Here is a 23,220-nt window from a genome sequence, read left to right as displayed (position 1 = left end):
TCCGTGGATCGTTTGAGAGAGGGAAGGGTTGAAAGAGACCCGACCTTTGTGGCCTCCTCAACGGGGAGTAGGTTGGCAAGAACCGAACCTCGGTAAAACAAATCTCCGTGTCTCACTTGCTTATTCGCTTGGGATTTGTTTTGCGCCCTCTCTTGCGGACTCGTTTCTTTATTACTAACGCTAACCCCGGCTTGTAGTTGTGTTTATATTTGTAAATTTCAGTTTCGCCCTATTCACCCCCCCTCTAGGCGACTTTCAACGTGGGGTCGTTGGACCGATGCGGCCACCAGATCTTACTCTTGAACAGGCTCTTCATCCCTCCATGACTCCCTATGAGCTCGACGGCTAGGGTTTGCTTGCGTCGGCCGTTTCCGCGTCCCGGTCAGCCAATGGGAGACAACGACTCGTGACGAGGAAGCGACTGGCGAGGGGTGGAAGCGCGGAGGAGGTGGGGACTGGGGATGGGAGGACGCGGCGTCGAGGGGACGGAGGGGGCATGCGTGGGCATCACCGCCATGACGTTGGAATCGCGGGGAGGGGGCGCGCGGGCGGGGGCATGGTTGCGTCGTGTGTGGGAGCCGGAGCCGGGGCGGGGGCAAGGGCGAGGGCGAGGGAGGAGCGCTGGGGGAGGGGCGGCGACGGCGATGCTGGCGAGATTATCGGGGGGCGGGTAGGCAGGAGGGCGGGCAACGGGGGCGGGCGCGACATGCGGGCGGGGGCGTGGTGAAGCTGTGGACGCCCTCCTTAGGTACTTATAGAGTAGTAGAGATTACAACACAATGTTTTATGATAAAATAAACACATGGGCGATATTTTTGATGGGCTAGTAAATTAAGCGGGTAACGGGTAATACCCGCGGGTGAGAAGTGTTGCCCGTATCCTTACCCGTGGGCGAGATTTCTTACCCGTATCCATATCCATCGGGTACGAAACCCGTGGATATCCGTGCCTGCGGGAAGAATTGCCATCCCTACCTATTCTCCATAGGGATTGAAGGGAAAATTAGTTTATTTTCCTTCAATCCACTCCAACGGCTGGAGCATAGGGCGGAGCTCAGTGTATATCCTGGAATAGCTCAGTGTATTCCCTGGAATACCCTGCATTTTTGTACACATACAATATTTAACCCGTTTAAATAAAAAATAGATAATAAAACTAGTTTGGTCCATCACAGTACACAATCGATGGCCCATTAGGTCCATTTGGCGTTCCCAGTTGCCCTCCACGCTCAGACGCTCTACCTCGCTCGAATCCTCGATCCCACCGGTGGCGGCTGAGCGGCTCCAAGCTCCTAAGCACGACGGCGCCACTGCGGACTGCGGTACGCCTGTTGCTGAGCTCCTACGCGCCTGTGGACGACCGGTCGTGGCTCCGCGCGCGTGCGAGACGGCGTCGCGGCGAGCGGTGCGCCGGCGCCGTGGCCGTGCGCTCGTCCGCAGCGGGCCCGTGGTGAGGCGACGAGGCGGCTCCACCGGCCGCGGCTACCGAGCGCCGAGCGGGCGCGGGCGGCACCCGGCAGCCGACGAGCGCTGGTGCTGACTGCTCACTGCTGTGCTGCAGGGCGGCAGGGCGAGCACCGAGGTCTTTGTCGTTCGTCAGGCCTTTCGCCGGCGACATGCACCAACCTGTGATGGCCCTTGGACGCCGGCGAGAAGGCGCTTGGACGTGAGCGACACCAGGCGATACCGCGATACAGTGTGGTAAAATTATGTTATTATTCGTTGTTCGTTCGTGCTTACATTATTTACTAGTTTGTTATATATCATATATAGTTTCTTTGTATAACACTATAACCCAAACCAATTCGAGTTACCGTGGTTAGAGGCATGGTCTCTCTTCCTAGAGACTAGGGATGACAGTGGATACGGGTTTGAGTAAATAACCATAGATAATTATCCATCAGGTACGAGTATAGTGAAAATTTGTATCCGTGGTACATATATGGATATATTAAGGTATCTATGGGTGTATTTTTCGTGGATATGGATATCCATATCCGTTACTCGATAGGTATCTGACAAGTAGGCCATCTCTCAATTTCCAAATCCCATTCAACCAACCGGCCAACCCTAAGTCCTAAACTAAGTAACTGAGTAGGCCAACTGGGCCTAGGCGACTGGCCAATGCACCGAGCCCCCTGCTACTTTATTATATTGTTGCTATAATGTTGTGTATTATCATTCCACGAATATTGTTTTATATTGTCTGTATTATCATCTAATAATTTGATGTTGAAATTGTTGTTGGGTGCTGAAATTGTTGTTCTATGTTGTTCGAACGATGAAATTTTTGATTATCATAAAATTGTTGTTTGTGTGATGAATGCTAAAATTATAGTGGGCGAGCAGGTAATGAATATTCGTCGGGTAGAGGAACCCGGTGGGTACGAGTACAGATCCATACTCATGAACATATATGGATATGGGTATGAGTTAAGTTTCATCTCGCGGGTATGGGTTCACCAACCATATACCCATGTCTTACTTGCCCGATTGCCATCCCTACTAGAGACCATAGTTCAAATCCCAACGGGCGGTTTTTAAATTTCGTTGAGCCCATAGGAACTCTAGCGACACTCGCTCGCTACACGTGTGGGGAGGGGGACGACGCACGACGAAACTCCCACTTCAAAGACGTAGTGATAGTGATATTCCCGGACTGGGCCGGTCCCAACATCCACGGTCCAACACCCACACAACCATAGACTAAAACGTAATGCAATAATACGCCTTCTGCAACACAACCAACCTCCCTATTCACCATCCGACACAATCAGCTGGGTGCCCGTGTTCCTAGCGTCTTCAGCTTCGTTGCCCATGTTCTTAGTGTCATTAGTTTTTTTAGACGTAACATCTGCCCCCGCCGAAGGACTTGTTTGTCCTCAAGCAAGGGCGCGTGGCAAGTGTTGTTGAACCGCATAATAATCCTCCCAAGTAACATATTCCCGATGAACGTGAGTACGTGACTCCAACAGATGAGCACTTGAGGAACCACCCGGTTGCCATTCTTCACCAACCGCCGATCCAGAATCTCCATAGGAGCAACCCCTTGCCAGATCATCATACCGAGGTATAGTGGAAAAGACTGGCGGTTGAGAAACGTGGAACACTAGATGCACTTGTGTTGTAGATGGTAAATCTACACGATAAGCAACTCGGCCACACATTCGACGACCTTGTATGGTCCAAAGATTTTGAAGTCTAATTTCGGAGAGGGTCGATTCAACATCGAGTGTTGAGCATACGACTGCAACTTTAGCAAAACTGGATCGCCAACTTGAAACTGTCGCTCAGTCTGGAGCCTATCAGTCAACATTTTCATGATGTTCTGAGCACCAGTTAACTGTTCTCACAACATAGTGCTAAAGGCTAAACGCTCAGCGAGCATGGTAGCCACATTCACTTCGGCCTTAGCTGGAATCAGAGGAGCATCAACAAAGGGTGGGTCATAGCCATACAACACCTTGAAAGGAGAGCATCCCAAGTAAGAATGGTAAGAAGTGTTGTACCAAAACTCACCTAGGAACAACCATGCCTTCCACTTATGAGGTTGGGCATGCATTGCGCAACGAAGATACATCTCCACACATTGTTTGACACGTCCACTTTGACCATTGGTCTAAGGGTGGTACAATGTACTCAAATTCAGTTTGGTGCCCAATAACTTGAAAAGCTGAGTCCATAAGGAACTAGTAAAAACCTTGTCCTGATCAGTGGTCATAGATTTAGCCATTTAGGTAGGCCATGCAACTTTACCACCTGATCCAACAACACTTGAGCCACCTGTGAAGCTATAAAGGGATGTTTCTAGGCCAAAAAGTGAGCATATTTAGAGAAACGGTCGACCACCACAAGAATGGTGTCATATCCTTCGGATTTTTGAAGTTTTTCGATGAAGGCCATCGTGATATCTTGCCAAACACCCAAGGGCAGAGGTGAAGGTTGCAACAACCCTACAAGATGTTTCCTTTCACCTTTGGCTTGTTGACAGACCTGACATTGCTTGACAAAGTTCTCTACATCTAGTTTCATGCCTCTCTGAGTTACGACCTTGAAGAATTTGTTCTCCCGTGACAACGGACCCACTCTGAGTAACGACTGACCCCATTGCCAGCAAGAGGTCGGCCCTCACTAGGGGGTTGATAAGAGAATGACCCCCTCCCCCGCAGCAAGCATGGATGCACCCGACCCATACCAAAACAAGTGGGTAGAAAGAGCGAATTACACCGGTCGGACCACAAGGATCCTATGCCCCAGCGGCCATGGTACCTTCGCTCACCAATGTAACTAAGTCCTCTCTCCGACCACAAGGATCCTGTGCCCCAGCGGCCATGGTACCTTCGCTCACCAGTGTAACTAAGTCCTCTCTCCGACCAAACTTAATCCGTAGGTGGGATCGGACCAATTATAGAGAGTCGGGCTCATCACAAATACTTCAATTTTTTTTTGAAAAACGCAGGAGAGCTGCGCATCTTTATATTAAGAAGGGAAATTAAGGTCCAAGAGGACCAGTACAAAAAACCACCCTATGGTGGCCAACAACAAGCATAAATAAATCTGTCCATAGGACCAAGATACAAAAAGACGACCAATGAAAAAATTAAGTCGAGCCTGCTGCGCCTGGAGCGGCAGCAAGCCAAGGCTTCCGAGGTGTTTGGCACCAGCCAACATCCATAAGGATAGCTCATCGATGAAGCTTCTATGCACCTTGCCAATGGTTGGCGAATCTCCATCGAAGATAACTCTGTTTATATGCAACCAAAGGCACCATGCTCCCAAAATAATGGCACTGTTGACTCCCTTTCTCTTGTTTCTGTGCACCTGAATGGTCACTATTCCCCACCAATCAGCAAAATTAGTTTCCTCTGGTCTTGGAGTTAGGTGGCCCATACCAAAGGGGGAGAGGATGCTATGCCAAAACTGTCTGGCGAAGACACAACCAGTCAACAGATGCTGAACTGTTTTTTCCAGCCTGTTAGCTGTCCAACACTTATTCTGCATGGCTAACCATAAAAAGGTCTTACACTTAGGAGGAGCCCAAGATTTCCAAAGTCTTTTCTAAGGTTCGTAGGTGATGGAGCCCAAAAATAGAACCTTGTAGCAGGACCTAGAAAAGAAAAGGCCCGAAGACTTGAATCTCCACACATGGTGATCCTCCTGGAGAGTGAGCACGATCTCACCCAGGGTGTCCCAAAGCGTAAGATATTGCTGTATACTTACAAGGGAAAGGGTTGGCTTGATGTCCCTAACCCACAACATGCCCTCCAAAGCTTGATGCACTGTCCTGGTAGAGGCCACCTTTTTATCCACCTTTGAGATCACTTCAGGTGCCAGCTCAGCGATAGAGCACCCATTTAACCATCTATCCCTCCAAAAAAGGGTGTTTTTGCCGTTGCCCACATGAGTGTACATCAAACTGGCCACTAGTTTCCTTACTTGTGACTAAACAGGGAGATCCAATCCACTCCAAGGCCTATTCGGGCCAGTCTTGATGAGCCAAAGCCATTTAGCTTGCAGCGCCCAACTCTTATATATCAGGTTTGGGATACCAAGTCCACCAAGGTCCAGCGGTCTGGTGACTTTATCCCATGCCACAAGGCAATGCCCACCTTTCACATCTTTTCTACCCTTCCACAAGAAACCTCGGTGAATTTTGTCAATAGCACTGATAACCCACTTGGGAACATTCATGGCGATGAAAAGATATACGGGGATTGCAGAGAGCACGAACCGGACCAAGGCTGTCCTGCCAGCAAGGTTTAGAAATGGAGCCTTCCAACCGGGCAGCCGGTTAGCTATCTTGTCCACCCACTGCAAGAGGTCCCTCCTCCCCAACTTCTTATCAGAAACAGGCAGCCCCAAATAGCTGCATGGAAAAGAAGCCGGATGCACTGCAAAATGTTACAACTGTCCTGAACAGTCTGATCATCACAACTGATAGGGATAGCACAACTTTTTTGCAAATTCACAACTAAGCCCGAGGCCTCTCCAAAGCAATCCAGGATCATTTTGACACAAATAAGATCTTCAACTGCAAGCTTGACAAAAAGAACCACATCATCTGCGTAAATGGAGAGCCTAGATTTCACGTTTTTGATGGCCAGGTCATGCAGCAATCCTCTCTCCTCAGCATGCTTGAATAAGCTACTAAGCACATCCATCACGATTATGAAAAGCATAGGAGATAAGGGGTCGCCTTGGCGCAGCCCCCTCCGGTGTCGAATATAATCCTCCGGAGTTCCGTTCAATAACACTTGTGTGGAAGAAGTGGATAACATATTGAACACAAGGCCGCACCACCTGGGTCCGAAGCCAAGATGAGATAACACTTCTAGGAGAAAGGCCCATGACACTGAGTCAAAAGCTTTTGTAATATCTAGCTTTAGAAATAGACTAACGATCTTCTTCCTGTGAAGGGCCTTGATAGAGTGCTGAACCAACATGTAGTTGTCATGAATGGAGCGACCCTTGACAAAGGCACTTTGATTTGTAGCCACCAGATTTTGAAGGTGTGGTGCTAAACGATTAGCCAAGACTTTGGATACCAATTTGGCGAAGCTGTGAATAAGACTAATTGACCTGTAATCTCCAGCTGTCTTGGCATCAACCTTCTTAGGGATAAGGGTTAGGTACGCAGAGTTCATCATCCACAATTTGTGCGCGTTACCTTGGTGCAGGGTGATAACTGCCGCCATCAGATCAACCTTAATTATGTGCCAACAAGTTTTATAAAACCTTCCTGTATAACCGTCTGGCCCCGGGGCTTTGTCCGAGGGAAGGCTAGCAATAGTGGCCCGGACCTCCTCCTCTGTAATGGGAAGGTCCAAGGCCCCAAGATCAACATCAGCATTGTGGCAAGCCTCCAAATCTAGAGTGAAATCACGCTGCTTCGCTACACCCAACAAATTGGAGAAAAAAATCAAACAAGACCTTCTGCTTTTGCTCTTGAGAGGTGGCGATCAGGTCCTCATGCACTAGTTCAGAGATAAAGTTCCGCTTTTTCCGATAGCAAGCCTATAGATGAAAAAAGGAAGTGTTGGCATCTCCCTCTTTCAGATATTTGATCCGCGATCTAAGTCTAGCAATTGTCCTTTCCAGAGAGGCAAGCCCCAGGCAGTGGTGCTTAAGCCTTCCTTTCAGCCATATCTCGTCCCCACACAACAGTCTATTGTCTTGAGCAATCTCAAGTCCGTGCAAAATTTCCCTGGCCAAGCTAAGCTGAGATTTAACATTTCCGATCCTTTTATGACTCCACGACTGCAAAGCCTTTGCAAGCCTTCTCAACTTTAGAGCCATTCTTCCAAGGGACAAGAAAACATCACTGGCTGCTCCCAAGAGGTAGCCACCGTCTCCAAAAAATCTGGAATCTTAGTCCAAAAACTCTCAAAATGGAATCTTCACTTCCCCTTGACATCCTCATTAAGATGCAGAGCTAAGGGACAATGGTCAGAGAGCTCCGAAGAGTTGCTATGGAGAATACAATCCGGATGGATCTCCTCCCAGCTGGCTGTACAGAAAACATGGTCGAGTTTAACAAGTGTAGGGACATTTCTCTCATTTGACCAAGTGAATTTCCTGCCTACCAACGGGATTTCTTTTAGCTCCAAGTCATTGATAAGTCTCCTGAATCTGCCCATCATGGCCCTATTTATATTGGCATTGTTCTTGTCTTCTGAGCTGTAGATCTGATTAAAATCTCCAGCTATTACCCAAGGGCCAGCGCATGTCTCCCTGACTTCCCTAAGCTCCTGGAGAAAGGAATGCTTGAGAGGGTCTTGGTGTGGCCCATAAACACCCGTGAACCACCACTGAGCACCACCTTCCTCTTGCAACTTGACTGAAACTGTGAAATCATGCACCAAACTCTCAATAGCAGAATAGACTCCATCTCTACAAGCCACTAAAACACCTCCTCTGGTTCCTTGCGCTGGGGAGTAAACGAAGTCACTATACCCAGCACCAAGAATAGACAGGATGTCAAAAGCTGAGATAGAGCATAGCTTAGTTTCCTGCAAACAGACAACCGCTGGTTTGATGCCAAGGACCAAGGACTTAACAATGTCTCTCCTAGACATGTCATTCAGGCCCCTTACATTCCAGATAAGAAAAACTGGCTGCATTATAACAGGGTACACTAAAACACACACGACCTACAGCACACCCCCCCTCCAATCAGGTTTGAAACCGGCCTTCAACAGGCAGTTCCCAGCCAAATAAGTCTGCCATGGCAGCAATATGCTCTCTGGAAAGTGCTGCATCAAAAAGGTGAACATACTTTTGGGCGTCTTCGAAGGAAATATGTTCTTGGTCATCACAAAATCCTAGCTGCCTGCAGACTTTAGCTGCAGATTCATTGCCCAGTTCCGGTGGCAGATTAGCCACCCTTCTGCTTCTCCTTGGATTGAAGTCATTGGGCAGGGTCTTCCTCTTCTTTCGCTTGGTAATCCGGGGGGGGGGGGTCAGCCAACAACCTTGCAGCTGGCTTGGTAACATTCTGCATGAAATCTTGTAACCTTTCTGTCCTCTCAACATCTGTCATCTGGGCTGCCGCTGCCTGGAGTTTTTTTCTTCTTGAGTAAACTTTGAAACAGGGAGGCTTTACTTTGAATCTGCTGTCAGAGTGGTCCTGAAGGTGGGAAGGGAGGCCACCTCCGCTAAAATGGGTAACATCCTGCGGCTCAACAAACAAAGGCCTGTCAACAGGGTGAGAAGTACCCTGGGCAGGCACAGTGTCTGGAACCACAGCAGCACCAAGACCTCTTTCTTCCAAAATAAGTAGCGACAGGTTGACGGCTGGAACAGAAGAATCAGCGTGAACATCATCAATATTGGGCACCAGCTGCTCCACGGTCTCGAGCTCATCAACAGGGGCCAATGGACCCTGGACATGCCCCACCTAGCGGTAGTAAACATGACAGCCACATCCGGAGGAAGCAATAAGGCCTCGGACGGAGTCTGTGGGACTACCACGTCCAAGGCATGAGAGGCTGCAAGGGGTTGAGAGGTGCACGCCTGTGGTGGGGAAGAAACTAGCACCAAACGTGCCCGGTCAGCAGCCAAATTCGGGACAACAGCAAATTCTGCAGATATACCAATGGTGATCTCCACGGTCGAGGACTCCTCCAATATCTCATAGTTTCCAGCTGTCTGATCACACTGACTGGCGTCGCCTTCTTCCCTAGGCTGAACTTTAGACCTTGGGCCTAGACGTTCAAGAGCAGATCGTCTGTCCTTAAGCACACCGTCCTCCGCTGAACCCCTTCGACCATCACGGTCCCCTGGTGGCGAACGCGAACAGAAACGCCACCTCTGTCGTGTGGAACCATCCATATCTGTTGGGATCTGGATGGGGTCAGGGACAACACATTATCCATCCAACACCTTAATCTGAACACGATAGGCAAGAGATAGCCTTTCAACGCCTGGTCCATTTCCCAGCGAATCAGTAATCCAGAGATCTCTAGAATGAGGGATTGAGGCCAGGTCATAACACCAACCATAACAGCGAAAGACCTCCAAATTCTTGAGCTCGAGAGTCTCCTCATGTACCTTCTGCACCCATGCAAAAGGGTTTAAAATGTGTCGGACAGTGGATAGTTCCCAGACATGAATTGGAATGCCACTTAGCTCGAATTCCACAGGGATAGGCAAACTTGCACCTGAGGGTCCAAAAAACCTGGACCATCTTTTACAGTGCAGAGAGAAGGCGCCTGCACGAATAGTGTTCCATCTCGTTATCAGCTGGTCAACTGACTGGAGGGTGGGAAGCATGAGCAGGAAATGTCCATGAGCCAATTGCCTCAAGATTAGCGAATCAGAATTGGCTTCAAGTTTTTGAGCGACTGCATCTGCGATATCGACGACTGGCACAAGCACATCACTGACCACAAAGATAGACACTGCGTTCTTCAAATCTTCTTCTGCTTTATCCATCAAACTATTCCAACCGATCACACAAGGGTGCTGATGATGCAAAAGGCTGGGTACAACCAGAGGGGTCTTGTCATTTCTGGGTTGATCAGATCGTCCACGACCCAGATCAGAACCACCCCTAGGGGATGACTTGCGCTTTCGATGGCGTATGCGTCGCGGGCGGGGCGGGAGGGGGCCCTGCGAGACAGAACCAGCTGTAGCTCCGACATCACTGGATGGAGTAACAAATGCTCGCGCATCCACTGCCCCTTTCATCATCTCGAAATGTACCCGATGAGAGCACCTAGAGGGGGGGGGGGTGAATAGGTGATCCTGTAAAAACTTGAAACTTAAAGCCACAAACTTGATTAAGCGTTAGCACAATAAAATCAAGTGGCTAAGGAGAGCTCTTGTGAACCACAATTGACACAGTGAGAACAAGCACAAGAGACACAAAGATTTATCCCGTGGTTCGGCCAAGTACAACACTTGCCTAGTCCACGTTGTGGCGTCCCAATGGACGAGAGTTGCACTCAACTCCTTTCAAGTGATCCAATGATCAACTTGAATACCACGATGTTCTTTTTCCTTTACTCTTTCCCGTTTGCGAGGAATCTCCACAACTTGGAGCCTCTCGCCCTTACAATGAGATGATCACAAAGAAGCACAGATGTAAGAGTGGGAAGAACAACACACACAAGCCTCAAAGCACGAGCACACACAAGTCACAACTTGAGCTCTAAGATCACACACGGAGTTCTCAACTCAAGAGGAGCTCAAATTGCTATCACAACGAATCAAATGCGCTAGAGAGATGTCTTGGTGCTAAGAGATGATCAAAGAATGCTTGGTGTACTCCTCCATGCGCCTAGGGGTCCCTTTTATAGCCCCAAGGCAGCTAGGAGCCGTTGAGAGCAATCCAGGAAGGCAATTCTTGCCTTCTGTCGACTGGTGCACCGGACAGTCCGGTGCACCACCGGACACTGTCCGGTGCTGATTGCTTTCCTGTTCTGGCGCAGCCGACCGTTGAAGTTTTGGAGCCGTTGGCGCACCGGACACTGTCCGGTGCACACCGGACAGTCCGGTGCCCCCATCGGACCGTTGGCCCGGCCACGGGTCACGCGCGGATTGCGCGACCGACTGTTGGCTCGGCCGACCGTTGGCTCACCGGACAGTCCGGTGATTTTTAGCCGTACGCCGCCGACGAAATCCCGAGAGCGGCCTTTTCACTAGAGCCAGCCTGGCGCACCGGACACTGTCCGGTGCACCACCGGACAGTCCGGTGCACCCAGACTGAGCAGAGTCTTGGCTGCTCGAGCCAAGTCTTTTCCATTTGTCTTTTCTCTGATTCTAGCACTTAGACAAATATGTTAGTACACTAAAACCAATGTACTAAGTCTAAAATCATACCTTTGTATTGATTTGCACTTTGTCCATCATTTGACATAGTTTAACACATAACCATTTGTGTTAGACACTTAATCACCAAAATACTTAGAAATGGCCCAAGGGCTCATTTCCCTTTCACCCGACCCTTCTCAATGCCTGGAGGGGAGATTCTACGCCAGACACTGACTCTCTTCTTGCGTGGATGGGGTGCTGGAGGCAGAAGTCGCTCCTAGACCGAGGCCCGAGCCAACTGGTGCTGCGGGACAGGCCCTGTCGCCACACGGTCGGCGTTCGTTGGCGCGACTGTCGATAGCCTACTCCAAACCACTCCCCTCAATAGTCGTCGATGCACAGGAAACTTCCTATCACCATTCACTGGCCCAGAGCAGGCGTAGGAGCGATGACCAAGAGCCTTGTAGCGGAAACATCTTGGCCCAAGGCGGCAGGATGCAACAAGGTGGTCATCCGCGAAGCAGTTGAAACAACGACCTACATCTTTACTATATTAAAGCACCAGTTTCAACGGTTGTCCCGCGTCAATATTTTTCGAAAAAACTCCTATATTTCTTTAGAATCAACCCACACTCCTATAATCTTTTTTCTACTACTATAATAGGAGAGTTTATGTAAAAAATAAGTTGAAATTATGTATAAGTGAGTGTTTGAATCTTGGTTGTTGACTCCACATTCACACACACCTAATCAATAGAAAACATATATTTTGTGCTTTATTAAAACAAAATTTATCCTATGTCATATATATATAAACCGTAGCAATGCATGGGCATATGACTAGTTAAATCCTGACATAAGACTAGTACATCCCTAGTTGGATACATAAAATCCTTTTACAATTACTTTATTTTAGGAAGAGCCTCCTTCCAGTCTGATCTGCCAAATGCCGCGATGGAGGGTCTGTCTCCTCGAATTTGTCCAACTCTTCCTCGGTGTACCCCAGCGCGAAGCCCTGCACCAACGCCGGGAGATCATTGTTGTCATAATGGGACGGAGTGATCGAAAACGACTGGTGCACATCGAGGAAGATGGCGTCCTTTATCAGCTTCGAAACTTGGATGGCTAAAGAGCTCAGGCCTTCGCGTTGGGAGATTCCGAGGTCGCTGCACGCCAAGATAGCGGCAACCCGCATGTTCTCATGTTCGGTGCTCTCCTGTCTTAGGGACTCTCGGACATTGGCGAGCTCCCGTTCTAGGCTTTGACCGTTCCTCTTGAGCTCGCAAGAAACAAAGTTATGGAGGACGAGTTGTCGTCGGTGTTGTTCATGTTCTTCATGTACCCACGATGTCGCAGTTGGCTCACATTTTCACAAAAGGCCTATCATATGTTGTCTTCAAAGAATGAATGCTTGGTCTACCGACACTCCTGCTGCGTGGGTGTTAGAGAATTCTTATATTCAAAACTCTTCGTTTCTCCACTAAGCGACTCCTTGTAATCAAGGCTTTTTTGTTTCTCGGCTCTTAGTTGTCCACTCACAGCGTCACAAGCTCGAACTGATGAGCACGGACCACACACGTACATAATGGCAACGGCATGATCACCTGTGCGCCATCCCACGACTGAGAAAGAAGCATGCATGACATCTTGTACGACCCAATAGAAAACAGAAACAATGGGAACACCGCATCGTGAACTAAGCACGAGTCTGGCGAGTACATGGACGCACCCAACTGGGTTCAAACTTTATTATTGGCTAAGAATCAAACACAAACCGACTGAATTAACCAACAACAGAAAGGTATCTGGTGAGCAGACAGAAGAAAGAATGAGTGTTTGCAAGGAAGAAATGGTGCCTGAGTTGAGGTCTAATCCTCATCGACCCATACCAATCTGGGACGGTTTGGGTGGGCATCCATTGCTCTCTCTAGGGGAGCTTTCAGCTCATGAGGGTCGTCGGGTGCATCGAAGAGATGGATGCAGAGGTATTCCAGACCAGTTATGCTTCCTAAGGTCTCCACATCTTTCTCACTGAGTCCGTACGTATAAAAGAGTAGCTTGTGAAGGTTCACAAGTACACCCCACCAGTCTGCAAGATCCGAGACAATATCTCCCGTGACGACAAGTTCTCCAAGGTCAACTGTACCATGGTCATTTAGCTTGTTCAGTAGTTCTGGCGGCTCGTTCAAAGTATGAACACGAAGAGAATCAAGGTTTGAGTCGGCAAGCTTACGGACCGAGGAGACGATCTCTTCATATTTCTCATCCCATTCTTCATCAGCATCACTGTTGATAAATCTTATCCCCAGCTTCCTCAGGTTCGTTAGCTCGCCGAGCCCCTCAATGAAGTCAACCGACTGGATGTAGACATTAACGCCTTCCAGAACCTGAAGTGCTTTCATGTCTGCAATCTCATCAGGCATTATAGTTTCACGATCAACAGCTAGAGTAACCAGGCATTCCAATCGCCCGGCCTGACAAATGGATGCTGGGATTTCCATTACTGTGTTGTGCCCATGTACGTCGAGTGCCCCCAGGTGCTTTAGCCCAGCTGTTTTTTCTGGGAGCTCTGTGACACCACTTGCTTCGTTGAGCCTCAAGTACCTCAGGTGCAACAGATCACCCACATCTTTGAGATGGTCATCCTGTAGCTGCCCACAGCCTTCAAAGGCTAAAACACGCAGGCGTCTGAACCTCGACAGAGACGGGATTTCCACTCTAGCACCGAAAACATTAAGCGACCGGACGCTAGATAAGACCAGCTCCGGTGGGATCTTGCCTTCATTCTGCATAGACAACCGACGGACCTTGTCTTTGTCTCCAACAGCAGTAGGATTTACACCAGGTACTCCTATTAAAGTGACAAAGTTCTCCTCGATGGCCTTGGATACAATGAAATCAAGAACTGTGTCATGAATTCGACAGCTTTTCACCACACCAAACTCGTCCATCTCTCCTGGCTGGAGCAAGCTCCTGTTGATGAGATCGTTAAAACACGTCTCGCCTGAGCGGTATGCTCCAGCCTCCAGGTTGGCTCTGCTCATGGATGAACCCCTCACCAATCCACCTCTTTATCAAACCGTCCTTGTCAATCGTGTAATCTTCTGGAAATATGCTGAGGTACAATAGGCAAGTTCTAAGCTCGGGAGGAAGATCCAAATAACTGAGTGAAATTATCTCTAGCATTCGTTGGACATCAGAATTCCTTTCGAGCGCACGGCCCATCGAGTCCTTCACTATATCCCACTCCTTCCTTGTTCTCCCCTTGCTCGACAGCAGGCCAGACATAGCGATGATCGCTAATGGTAAGCCGGCACATTTCTCCAGGATTTGGCCAGAGATCTCTTGGAGGTGCCCAGGGCATTTCTCTTCAGGGCTGAATAATCTTCCATAGAATAGCTGTGCTGAGTGCTCCATATTAAGAGGCCTCATATTGTATATATGCCCATTATCACTGTATCTACAGCATTCCCTAGCAACCTCGTTTATGCGAGTGGTGACGATGATTATGCTGCCACAGTGAGTCAGTGGGAAGGCAGTCTTGATGATTTCCCATGTTTTCGTGTCCCATATATCATCCAGCACAATAAAATATCTGCACATTGGTACATAGTAAATGGGATGAAGAGTAAGGTAAGGTCACTGACCAAAATGAGCTCGTACAATTATTCAATTATAGATTTGTCGTGCATCTATATGGCAGTCTAGGTGCCTTAAGGTGAAAAGATAGGAGCCAAGAGCTAGACTACTAGAGTTCAGGCTTCGCCACGAAACCCCAAACTTCCCCGGCGTCATCCTCGTTCTGCGATCCAAGATGGTGAGTATCTATGACCTGCCCCGGTTCTGTTAGCTCCCGGTTTGAATTCGTGGGTTAAATGGTTAATTCTGATGTATGAACTGTTGGAATCTGATGTTTAGTTTCTCCTTTTTAAAAAGATATATAGTTGATTATGTGTGGTTTGTGTGCACTGTGCAGCATAAGCTGAGGAGAGGAAACCGCGACAAGCTGTAGCAGTTCATGACCATAAGTGGCGCCAGGTATGGTTGTTTATCTGCTGTTGAAATTGGAACGTTGTGGGCGGTGTGGCCATTGGCAAGGTAGATAGTATTTCTGTAGTTAATTTGTTGCTTGAAATCTTGCTGAGATTGTGCATCATATAATAGTTCAAGATGCCTAAACTTGCTACTGATCCATGCACGATATGCTTGTTTGGTCTACTATAGATATGGAATTTAGTGCTTGCCATAATATTGTAGTTTTAAAATCTGGTAGCAATTCTGGGGCTCTGGGTAGAAATCTATTTTGTTGCTTTCTATGCGGGTGCTACATTAATTCTGTCTCATTCTTGTGTAGTTCTGTATGCATATACTTCCGTAGAAATCCTACTAGCTTCGGAATGCAAGTAAAGTAAGTAGTTATCTACGATGATTTTTGTTTAGCCAGTATAAATCATTTTCTTTCGTGCGTTTGAACCTGAAACCTGACCGTCCCTTACTTATGTCGGCTAGCTATGACCGTCATAGATTAATTATTTACGGCGGTTAGCCGATGTAAATAAACTTATTTACGATGCTTTATTAGTAACGACCTAGAACCGATGTAAATAAATCAAAAACTGATGTAAATAACAATTTATTAAGCCTTATTTACAATGGTTTTAGGCCGACCTAGATTCGTCGGATTCCTGTAGGTATGAAATGATAGTGAGTACAACACACCAAAACACTTTAGCACAAGGACTAGAAAGCAAATAACCGAGCAAAGCAAATTACTCTACATGGTTATGCCTAAGCCTAAGCACTAACACAACAAGAGATATAGAGTTACTCGATTAAGACATGATTAGAACTAGCTTGTCGATTACAAAAGCAAATTAACTACATAAGCACAAATATGAGCGGTAAGAAAGGAGTTGTACATGGTAGAGTACCTTTTGTTTTTTTGTTTAAGGTATTCCCTGATCATTGTGATAAGTTGCTGGGTCCCAGCGAGGCAGCGACAGTGCTGACATAGTCTCCCTTGAACACGGACGGCCTATCTTCTTCGGTCACCACTTCATGGAGGATTGTTTTGAAAACGACATTGATGTCCGGATTCCTGGACACGGATAAGAAGGACCGATGTTCGAATCGATTCTTAAGTTGTTGATATACCTGGTATGCCAGGGTCGTTTTCCCCAGCCCTCCAGATCCAACAATATAGACAATCTGGCGTTGCCGCTGCTCCTGGTGGCCTTCTTGTTCCAGTCGTCCCAGCAGCAGTCTGGTGACCTCGTCCTTTGCTCCGTCGATGCCAACAGGCTTCCTCGCATCCTCAAATATAGCTAGCGCTCTTGGATCGATGGATGATGATCTGGCTTTGGCCACCGGACGGTCGGTACTGTAACTCTTACGCCTTGCGTCCGCCTCCATGACTTTCCTCTTGATGGCGTCGAACTCCTTGCCTATCCGGTGGCGACTCTTGGTCCTCTCCAGCAGGCTCGCCATCTTCTCCATGATGCCGTCTGGCTTGGCGGCATGCTGCACGAAGAAGTCGTCGAGGCTGTCTTCGATGTCGTAGGAGAGCTCCCGCACGTCCTTCATCCACAGCTTGCGTTGTTCATCAGGAGGAGTCTCGTCCCTGGACATGTCGGTGAGGAAGGCCTTCATGGCAACCAGCTCGCCAGTGAGCCACTCCATCTTGCCGCGCATTCCCGTGAGGCGCCTGTACTCATCGCGGAGCAGAGCTTGCAGCTTCGCCACAACGGACTGCAGGGCTCCGGTTGCTGCGCTCGCAAGAGCGCCCTCCATTGTATTCCTAGCTAAGCTCTCTTTGAACTAGGTACCTTGGTTTCTTTCTTGCTGCCAATGGATGTCTACGATCTGTTGTTCATATATGTATGTAGTAGTAGCATAGAGTTTTGTGCTAGTTATTATTAGTTATTTGCGCATGATGCGCGTGCATATTATTATAAAATCCATGGCTGTCACGTACACATGAGAAACAAATCCATATTCAAATCTGGTCATCCAACAATTATTGTCTACCGGCCGACAGGTGGTTCATTGAGCGCAGAGTCAACAGATCTAGATCTTTAGGCAGGCTGGCCAGCCAGTTATTGTTATTATTTATTTGCGCATGAGGTGCGTGCATGTTAGTGTAAATGCATGGCAGCCACACACGAGAAAGAAATCCATATTCAAATTTGGTCTTCCAATAATTGTTGTCTACCGGGTGGTTCAATGAGCGCAGAGTCAACAGATTGAGAAGAAGAAAAAAAAACACACACAAGCTAAATCTTGAGAGAAGTGGTACACCTAGAAGCAACAGTTATTAACGCCGATAAGGCTTATCCCGTAAACATATTGTATATGTTGCAACAATTTTTTCATTGCATGAATGGTACACTACTGAAGAACCGGGCTTCTGTCCCTTAATTTTAGTACCGGTTTTCTAAGAATTGGTACCGAAATCAAGGAAAAGAAGCCATGTTAGAGTTAGATTGGAAACATCATTTTCCTAAGAGTTTTTCCATTTTTTCAAGGGAAATTAGTTTATTTTTCCTTAGGAAAATAGGAATCTTATGAGAAAATGAAGTTCCCAAACTAAACTTTAATAGTTTCGTTACCGGTTTTAACTGTAAGGGGATTTAGTAGGGATGACAACGGATACTTAGTAGGGTCGCTGCAAAGGTGAACTAGTCCTTAATAGTAGCATCGCTGCAAAGGTGAACTATAAAGTGAAGTGTTTGAAATAATCCTGAAACTTTTACTTCCAATATGTCATCATCTCAATATTACTCAAAGCCTGGATAACCAATTGACGCCAAGACACAATCTCTCATCCTCGATGGTGTCTCTCCCGGAATGCGAGATTTAAGTCTGCTGCGAAGAAGAAGACGGCTCTTTGCGCCATCGTGGACCGTCTGAGCCCTATGCGTGGACTGTCCGGACGTACGCAGAGGAGTAGACGCTCCTGCGCCAGGTCGCGGACCGTCTACGTCTCCGCAGAAAGCATCGTCAGGTGATTCGTTCTAGTGTTTGGCGCCTAGATCCGCGCTAACACGTGTGTTTACTTGTGTGTCCGAACTTGTCTAATTTATTGGAAATTCGAATGAAGTCTCTTCTCTCTCTCTCTCAAGAGGAGAGATTTGTGGTCGCTTCTCTCTGTTTACAAAAGTTATATCCATATCATAGACACATTTTCTGTTCTAAAAAAACTCTGATGTGCACAAAAACTGATTAGCACAAGGATTTTAAAATGTATCCCCTCTGTCGAAGTCGTTATCACAGAAACATCACCAGTGGGCAGTGAATACAAGAAACCATAGTAGAAAAAGGAACAGAACTGCAGGCAACGACAGTGTCTGCACCTTGCATGATCGGGCAGCTTGCATGGCGCTAGCTGACGGCGGCCGGATTATTGCCGCTGACGTCTGACGGTGATACATGGCCGATCAAGAACGAAAACAAATTCAAATACAGTAGAATAGAGAATATATAGCTGGCCGTCGTCGTCGATCAGGCGCCACTAATGGTCCGGCCGCCGTCGACGAAGATGACCTGCCCGGTGACGTAGGACGCCGCCGGCATGCAGAGGAACGACACCAGGGACGCCACCTCCTCCGGCTCGCCGGTCCGCCGCAGCGGGATGCGTGACCGCTCCTGCTCCACCAACGCCGCCGGTAGCTCTTTACCCATGTCCGTCATGATCACGCCCGGCGCGACGCAGTTCACACGGATCCTATCGCAGGCCCACTCCACAGCTAGACTTCTCGTCATCTGATTCAGTCCTCCTGCAAGAGATGATCGATCGATGATCATGGATGGATGCAAGGACGATCCAAGATATATTAAATAAAAAAAACTATATATTGTGTACCTTTGGTGACGCTGTACATAACTTCCTGCGGGAAGCCAAGGACGCTGGCGATGGAGGAGACGTTGACGATGCTCGCCCCTCCGGCGACGGAGGCGTTGAGGAGCAGCGGGTGCGCGAGCTGGGAGATGTGCAAGCACGACTCCAGGTTGGTCGCCATGATCCGCGCGTAGTCCTCCGCCGCCCACTCCGCCGCCGGCTTGAGCAGCAGCAGCGCAGCGTTGTTGACCTGTACACGGCACAGACGACACACCGATTGGCCGACGGTCGATATGTACACGCATGATATGGTTCCACCTTAATTTCTAGCTAGCTTACCAGGATATCGAGCTTGCCGTCGAAGGCCGCGCTGACCGTGTCCAGGACGAGCCTCTCCCGGTCGGCGCGCACGGCGACGTCGCACACGGAGACGGTGACGCGGAGCCCCTTCTCGGCCCACCGCCGGCGGCACTCCTCCAGGTCCGCCGCGCTGCGGGCGCACGTGTGCACGCGCGCGCCGAGCCTGGCCAGCTCCTCCACGACGGCTTGCCCGATCCCCTTGCTGCCACCGGTGACCAGCGCTGTCGCGCCGGCCAGGCTCCACCGCTCGCCGCTGCCTCCTGGCGCCATGCGACGATCGACTGCTTGCGGTTGCGCGCGCGTGTAGGGGAAGTATGCTAGCAAGCTAGCAGCGGTGCCGGCAGTCTTTGGCTCTTTGCAGCCTAGCTAGCTAGTGCCTGCCCATATTTGTACGTGTTCCTCTCCTCCAAGTCCAACCACTGCCCCCTATTGTTTAGTCGCAAAACGGCCATCGGATGCGCGTTCATGCCGTGATCGATCGTGACTGGGGCATCATTCCATGCCGATCGTTTGGCGCCCATGACTAATCTCCTGCCGAATCGTTTGCTTCTGGGATGTTCAAACTCTGCCCCATCACTTGTGGTCTGGCCCCTTTCTTGTTTCTTTCTCTACTAGCCGATCACTGTCATATCGACATCGTTTGCTAGTAGTATTATATTTCTCTGACTGGCACATGCAGCGTGATACTGATAGTCTGGTTGCTACTTGCTAGTATTATATAGATCTCCAGCAGGCATTCAACGATACTCCAATGCTAGCTGTCGTTAGCAGCAGCAGCGTATTACAATTTTCCATGATCATACCTCACCTCACCACCACCACAAAAAAAAAGGCTGTTCTGTGACTGCAGAAATGGCTTGGAACCACACAGAGACCTTGTTCAGCGCTATGGCTGTTCTGCTCGCCTGAAGCTTATCACACGCACGCAGGCCGGTTCCTTCAAACAAAGGCTAAAAAAACTGTTGTATGCAACCTCGCTCGTCGACATCACCAGTAGCCGTATCCTCGTCGTCTGTATCAGGTTCGATCAGGTTGCCAGTAGCCTCGCGTGCTCGCTGCAGTTTGTATCAGTTCGATCACGTTGCTCGTGCCTACAAATTTACAGGTATTATGAGAAATTCAAGAGTTAACAGTGCTTATCAAATTTTCGGGAACCTTTAATAATCTTTGTATCATGCTCGTCACATGTGATTTATTTGTTCTTTTTCTAGAACCTGTACTGTAACTACGATCTGTTACATATGAGTTACTTAGAGATAAGACAATATTAAATATGAATGATTCCTTTTTATCATGTCCACTGTTTTTTTATTTCTGTAGCAGCCATGGACGGGACGAGCCAGTCGAGGCGGATTGGAGTTTGAATCACGGCCACACAATACACTCATCAGTTACATTATTACTAGTGCAAGCACCTCCACTAGTAGATTGGGATTCGATATAAATTCAAGAAGAAAATGAAATGGAAGGAATAACAGAACTTTGTAGTGAAGAACAAGTTTATGCACTTTTGGGTCTCTATCCTGACCTTGAGCAGTTTAGATGAATAGTGTTATCTGGTAAGCGTGCTTATTTGGATGATAGATAATCCTTTGCGAGTTGCCTGAACATTTATACATCACATTCATCCTACACGTAATTAGTCCGTATTAAATCCTGAAAGTGAAATGCATGACCGCCTACCTATTGGATAGAAACATATACAAAGATTTATTAATGAGATGTTTGCGCTTATCCAAATCCCACATCACGGAGTCACCACACCCACACTTTTCCAAGTATGGTGCTATTTTACTTTTGCTTGGCCAATATCAAATCTGGAAGCCTAAGTTCAGTTTCACCACTACAAAAGATATTCAGCAGAACTAAAAAGCCACATGCATGCATGCATGTTCACAAACATCAAGTTGCATATGTAAAGTAAAAAAGCTGACTCACATACATGTTGAGAGAAGAAAAGCATCACCATCGAAAGGAATATAGGATACATCCAAGCATTCAGCAGAAAGAACTATAAAGCCACATGCGTGTTCACAAATCTGATCTTGATCTTCTTCTTATTCACCCGAGATTATAAAATGCAACACGCCGTTAACAACGGCACACCCAGTGCCGTCGCGAGGAGTTAAGCCATATCTACGCACCGATTAGCTTTCTAAACCCCTATGCCATCTCTGCACACCATATTAGCTTCATAAAATGAATTGGGCCAGCCATAAATAGGCTAAAGGAGCCGAATTCTAACAGAAAATTCCTGGCATACTGGAGCAAGCTCCTGATAATGACATTGCTGCACAACATGAATATGCTCAGGTATTTTTCGAGGAAAAGAACATGCAACCAAAGATTTGGAGCCAATTCAAAGGTTTCAGCGAGCAGCTGACAACTATTGCTTGACATAAAAAACCGGTCGTATAGCTAGTAATAACTGTTGTTAATGGTGCAAAAGACACTGCCCTCTTGGGGCTATAGGCATGTATATATATGCGCGTACAGCAGGGTGGATTACATGGCAGCAATGTCGTGATTGACATGCCAAGATTACAGGAGGCCTCAATCAACCGAGCCTCAATCAACGGATTTAAGTGCGCATGACCCATTCCTAATATACATGACCTTCTATGTTTAACATCCCCCCTCAATCTGGACAATATGAAATTAAGTTCAGATTGGTACAAATCTTAGAGAAAGCCGGTCCTGCTAGAGGCTTGGTCATAATATCTGCCACTTGGTCACTAGAAGAAATGATGCGCACATCAAGTTGTCGCGATGCCACACGTTCACGAACAAAGTGATAATCAACTTCAACATGCTTCATACGGCGATGAAAAATTGGATTGGCCGTAAGATAGGTGGCACCAATGTTGTCACACCACAAATTAGGAGGCCGAGGCTGAGAAATCCCAAGCTCATGAAGAAGGACTTGGATCCAAATTACTTCTGCTGTAGCATTTGCAACTTCTTTGTATTCGGCCACCGTACTAGAGCGAGAAACCGTTGAATGTTTTCGAGATGCCCAGGATATCAAATTTTCGCCGAAGAAGATGGTGAATCCACCTGTGCTGCGACGGTCATCGGGATTGCCAGCCCAATCAGCATCAGAGAAGGCACTCAATAGAGAAGATGTGGACTTAGTGAAGCAAAGTCCAAGATCAATAGTAGCGTGGAGATAGCGTAGAATCCGCTTCACAGCAGCCCAATGAGATGTAGTAGGTGTGGAGAGAAACTGACAAACCCGGTTTACTGAGAAAGTGATGTCAGGCCTTGTAAGGGACAAATACTGTAGAGTACCAACAACACTTCGGTACTTCGTAGTATCATCAGGAGATAGAGGAACACCATCATGAAGGGAGAGCTTATCAGCAGGCAGCATAGGCGTAGAAACCCCTTTAGAAGTATCCATGTTTGTGCGCAGGAGGAGGTCACGAATATATTTGTGTTGCGTTAAAATCAGCCCCGAAGAAGTGTGATGCACCTCAATGCCAAGAAAGTAATTGAGCTGACCAAGATCCTTCACAGCAAACTCACAACGAAGTTGGTGGAGAAGCTTGTCCGTCGCCAAAGATGAGGAGCTAACAATAATAATATCGTCCACATAAATAAGTATATAAATCTGAAGACCGTCTTGGTTAAAGATAAATAAAGAGACATCGGCCTTCGATGCTTGAAATCCCAATTGTATCAGGGTGCCGCTCAAGCGAGAGAACCATGCCCGGGGCGCTTGTTTAAGGCCGTATAGAGACTTATCAAGTTTGCATAAAAACTTTGGAT

The 23,220-nt window shown here is 47.9% G+C and overlaps 1 protein-coding gene, 2 long non-coding RNA genes and 1 pseudogene across 7 annotated transcripts; 2 read left to right on the top strand and 2 right to left on the bottom strand.

The window, feature by feature from the left end:
* Positions 1-789: 789 nt before the first annotated feature.
* Positions 790-18,390, top strand: LOC109944104 (uncharacterized). 4 transcript variants are annotated; one of them, XR_002267483.3, is made up of 4 exons: positions 790-1,449; positions 1,561-1,700; positions 14,956-15,069; positions 15,229-18,385. It is a non-coding gene; the product is annotated as an uncharacterized lncRNA (long non-coding RNA). The 4 variants fall into 4 exon arrangements; XR_002267482.2 differs by having other exon boundaries at positions 797-1,321; XR_002267485.3 differs by lacking the exon at positions 14,956-15,069 and having other exon boundaries at positions 927-1,449; positions 15,229-18,390.
* LOC109944103 (disease resistance protein PIK6-NP) lies at positions 12,711-17,205 on the bottom strand (annotated as a pseudogene). The gene is made up of 2 exons (XR_004549334.2): positions 16,184-17,205; positions 12,711-14,847 (listed from the first exon to the last, which is right to left on the bottom strand). The product of XR_004549334.2 is annotated as a disease resistance protein PIK6-NP (transcript).
* Positions 18,391-18,489: 99 nt separating the features above from the next.
* Positions 18,490-19,840, bottom strand: LOC100273624 (uncharacterized). Its single transcript, NM_001148040.1, has 3 exons — positions 19,429-19,840; positions 19,114-19,339; positions 18,490-19,027 (listed from the first exon to the last, which is right to left on the bottom strand). The coding sequence occupies exons 1-3, from the start codon at positions 19,717-19,719 to the stop codon at positions 18,753-18,755; spliced, it is 792 nt and encodes a 263-aa protein (NP_001141512.1). The 5' UTR covers positions 19,720-19,840; the 3' UTR covers positions 18,490-18,752.
* A 389-nt stretch (positions 19,841-20,229) lies between these two features.
* On the top strand, positions 20,230-21,103 carry LOC103648189 (uncharacterized). The gene is made up of 2 exons (XR_563319.4): positions 20,230-20,554; positions 20,770-21,103. It is a non-coding gene; the product is annotated as an uncharacterized lncRNA (long non-coding RNA).
* Positions 21,104-23,220: the final 2,117 nt, after the last annotated feature.

The sequence above is a fragment of the Zea mays genome, chromosome 2, assembly GCF_902167145.1.
Source record: "Zea mays cultivar B73 chromosome 2, Zm-B73-REFERENCE-NAM-5.0, whole genome shotgun sequence".
NCBI lineage: Eukaryota > Viridiplantae > Streptophyta > Magnoliopsida > Poales > Poaceae > Zea > Zea mays.
The sequence above is the reverse complement of the archived record's forward strand: the minus strand, read 5'-3'. Positions and strand labels throughout refer to the sequence as shown.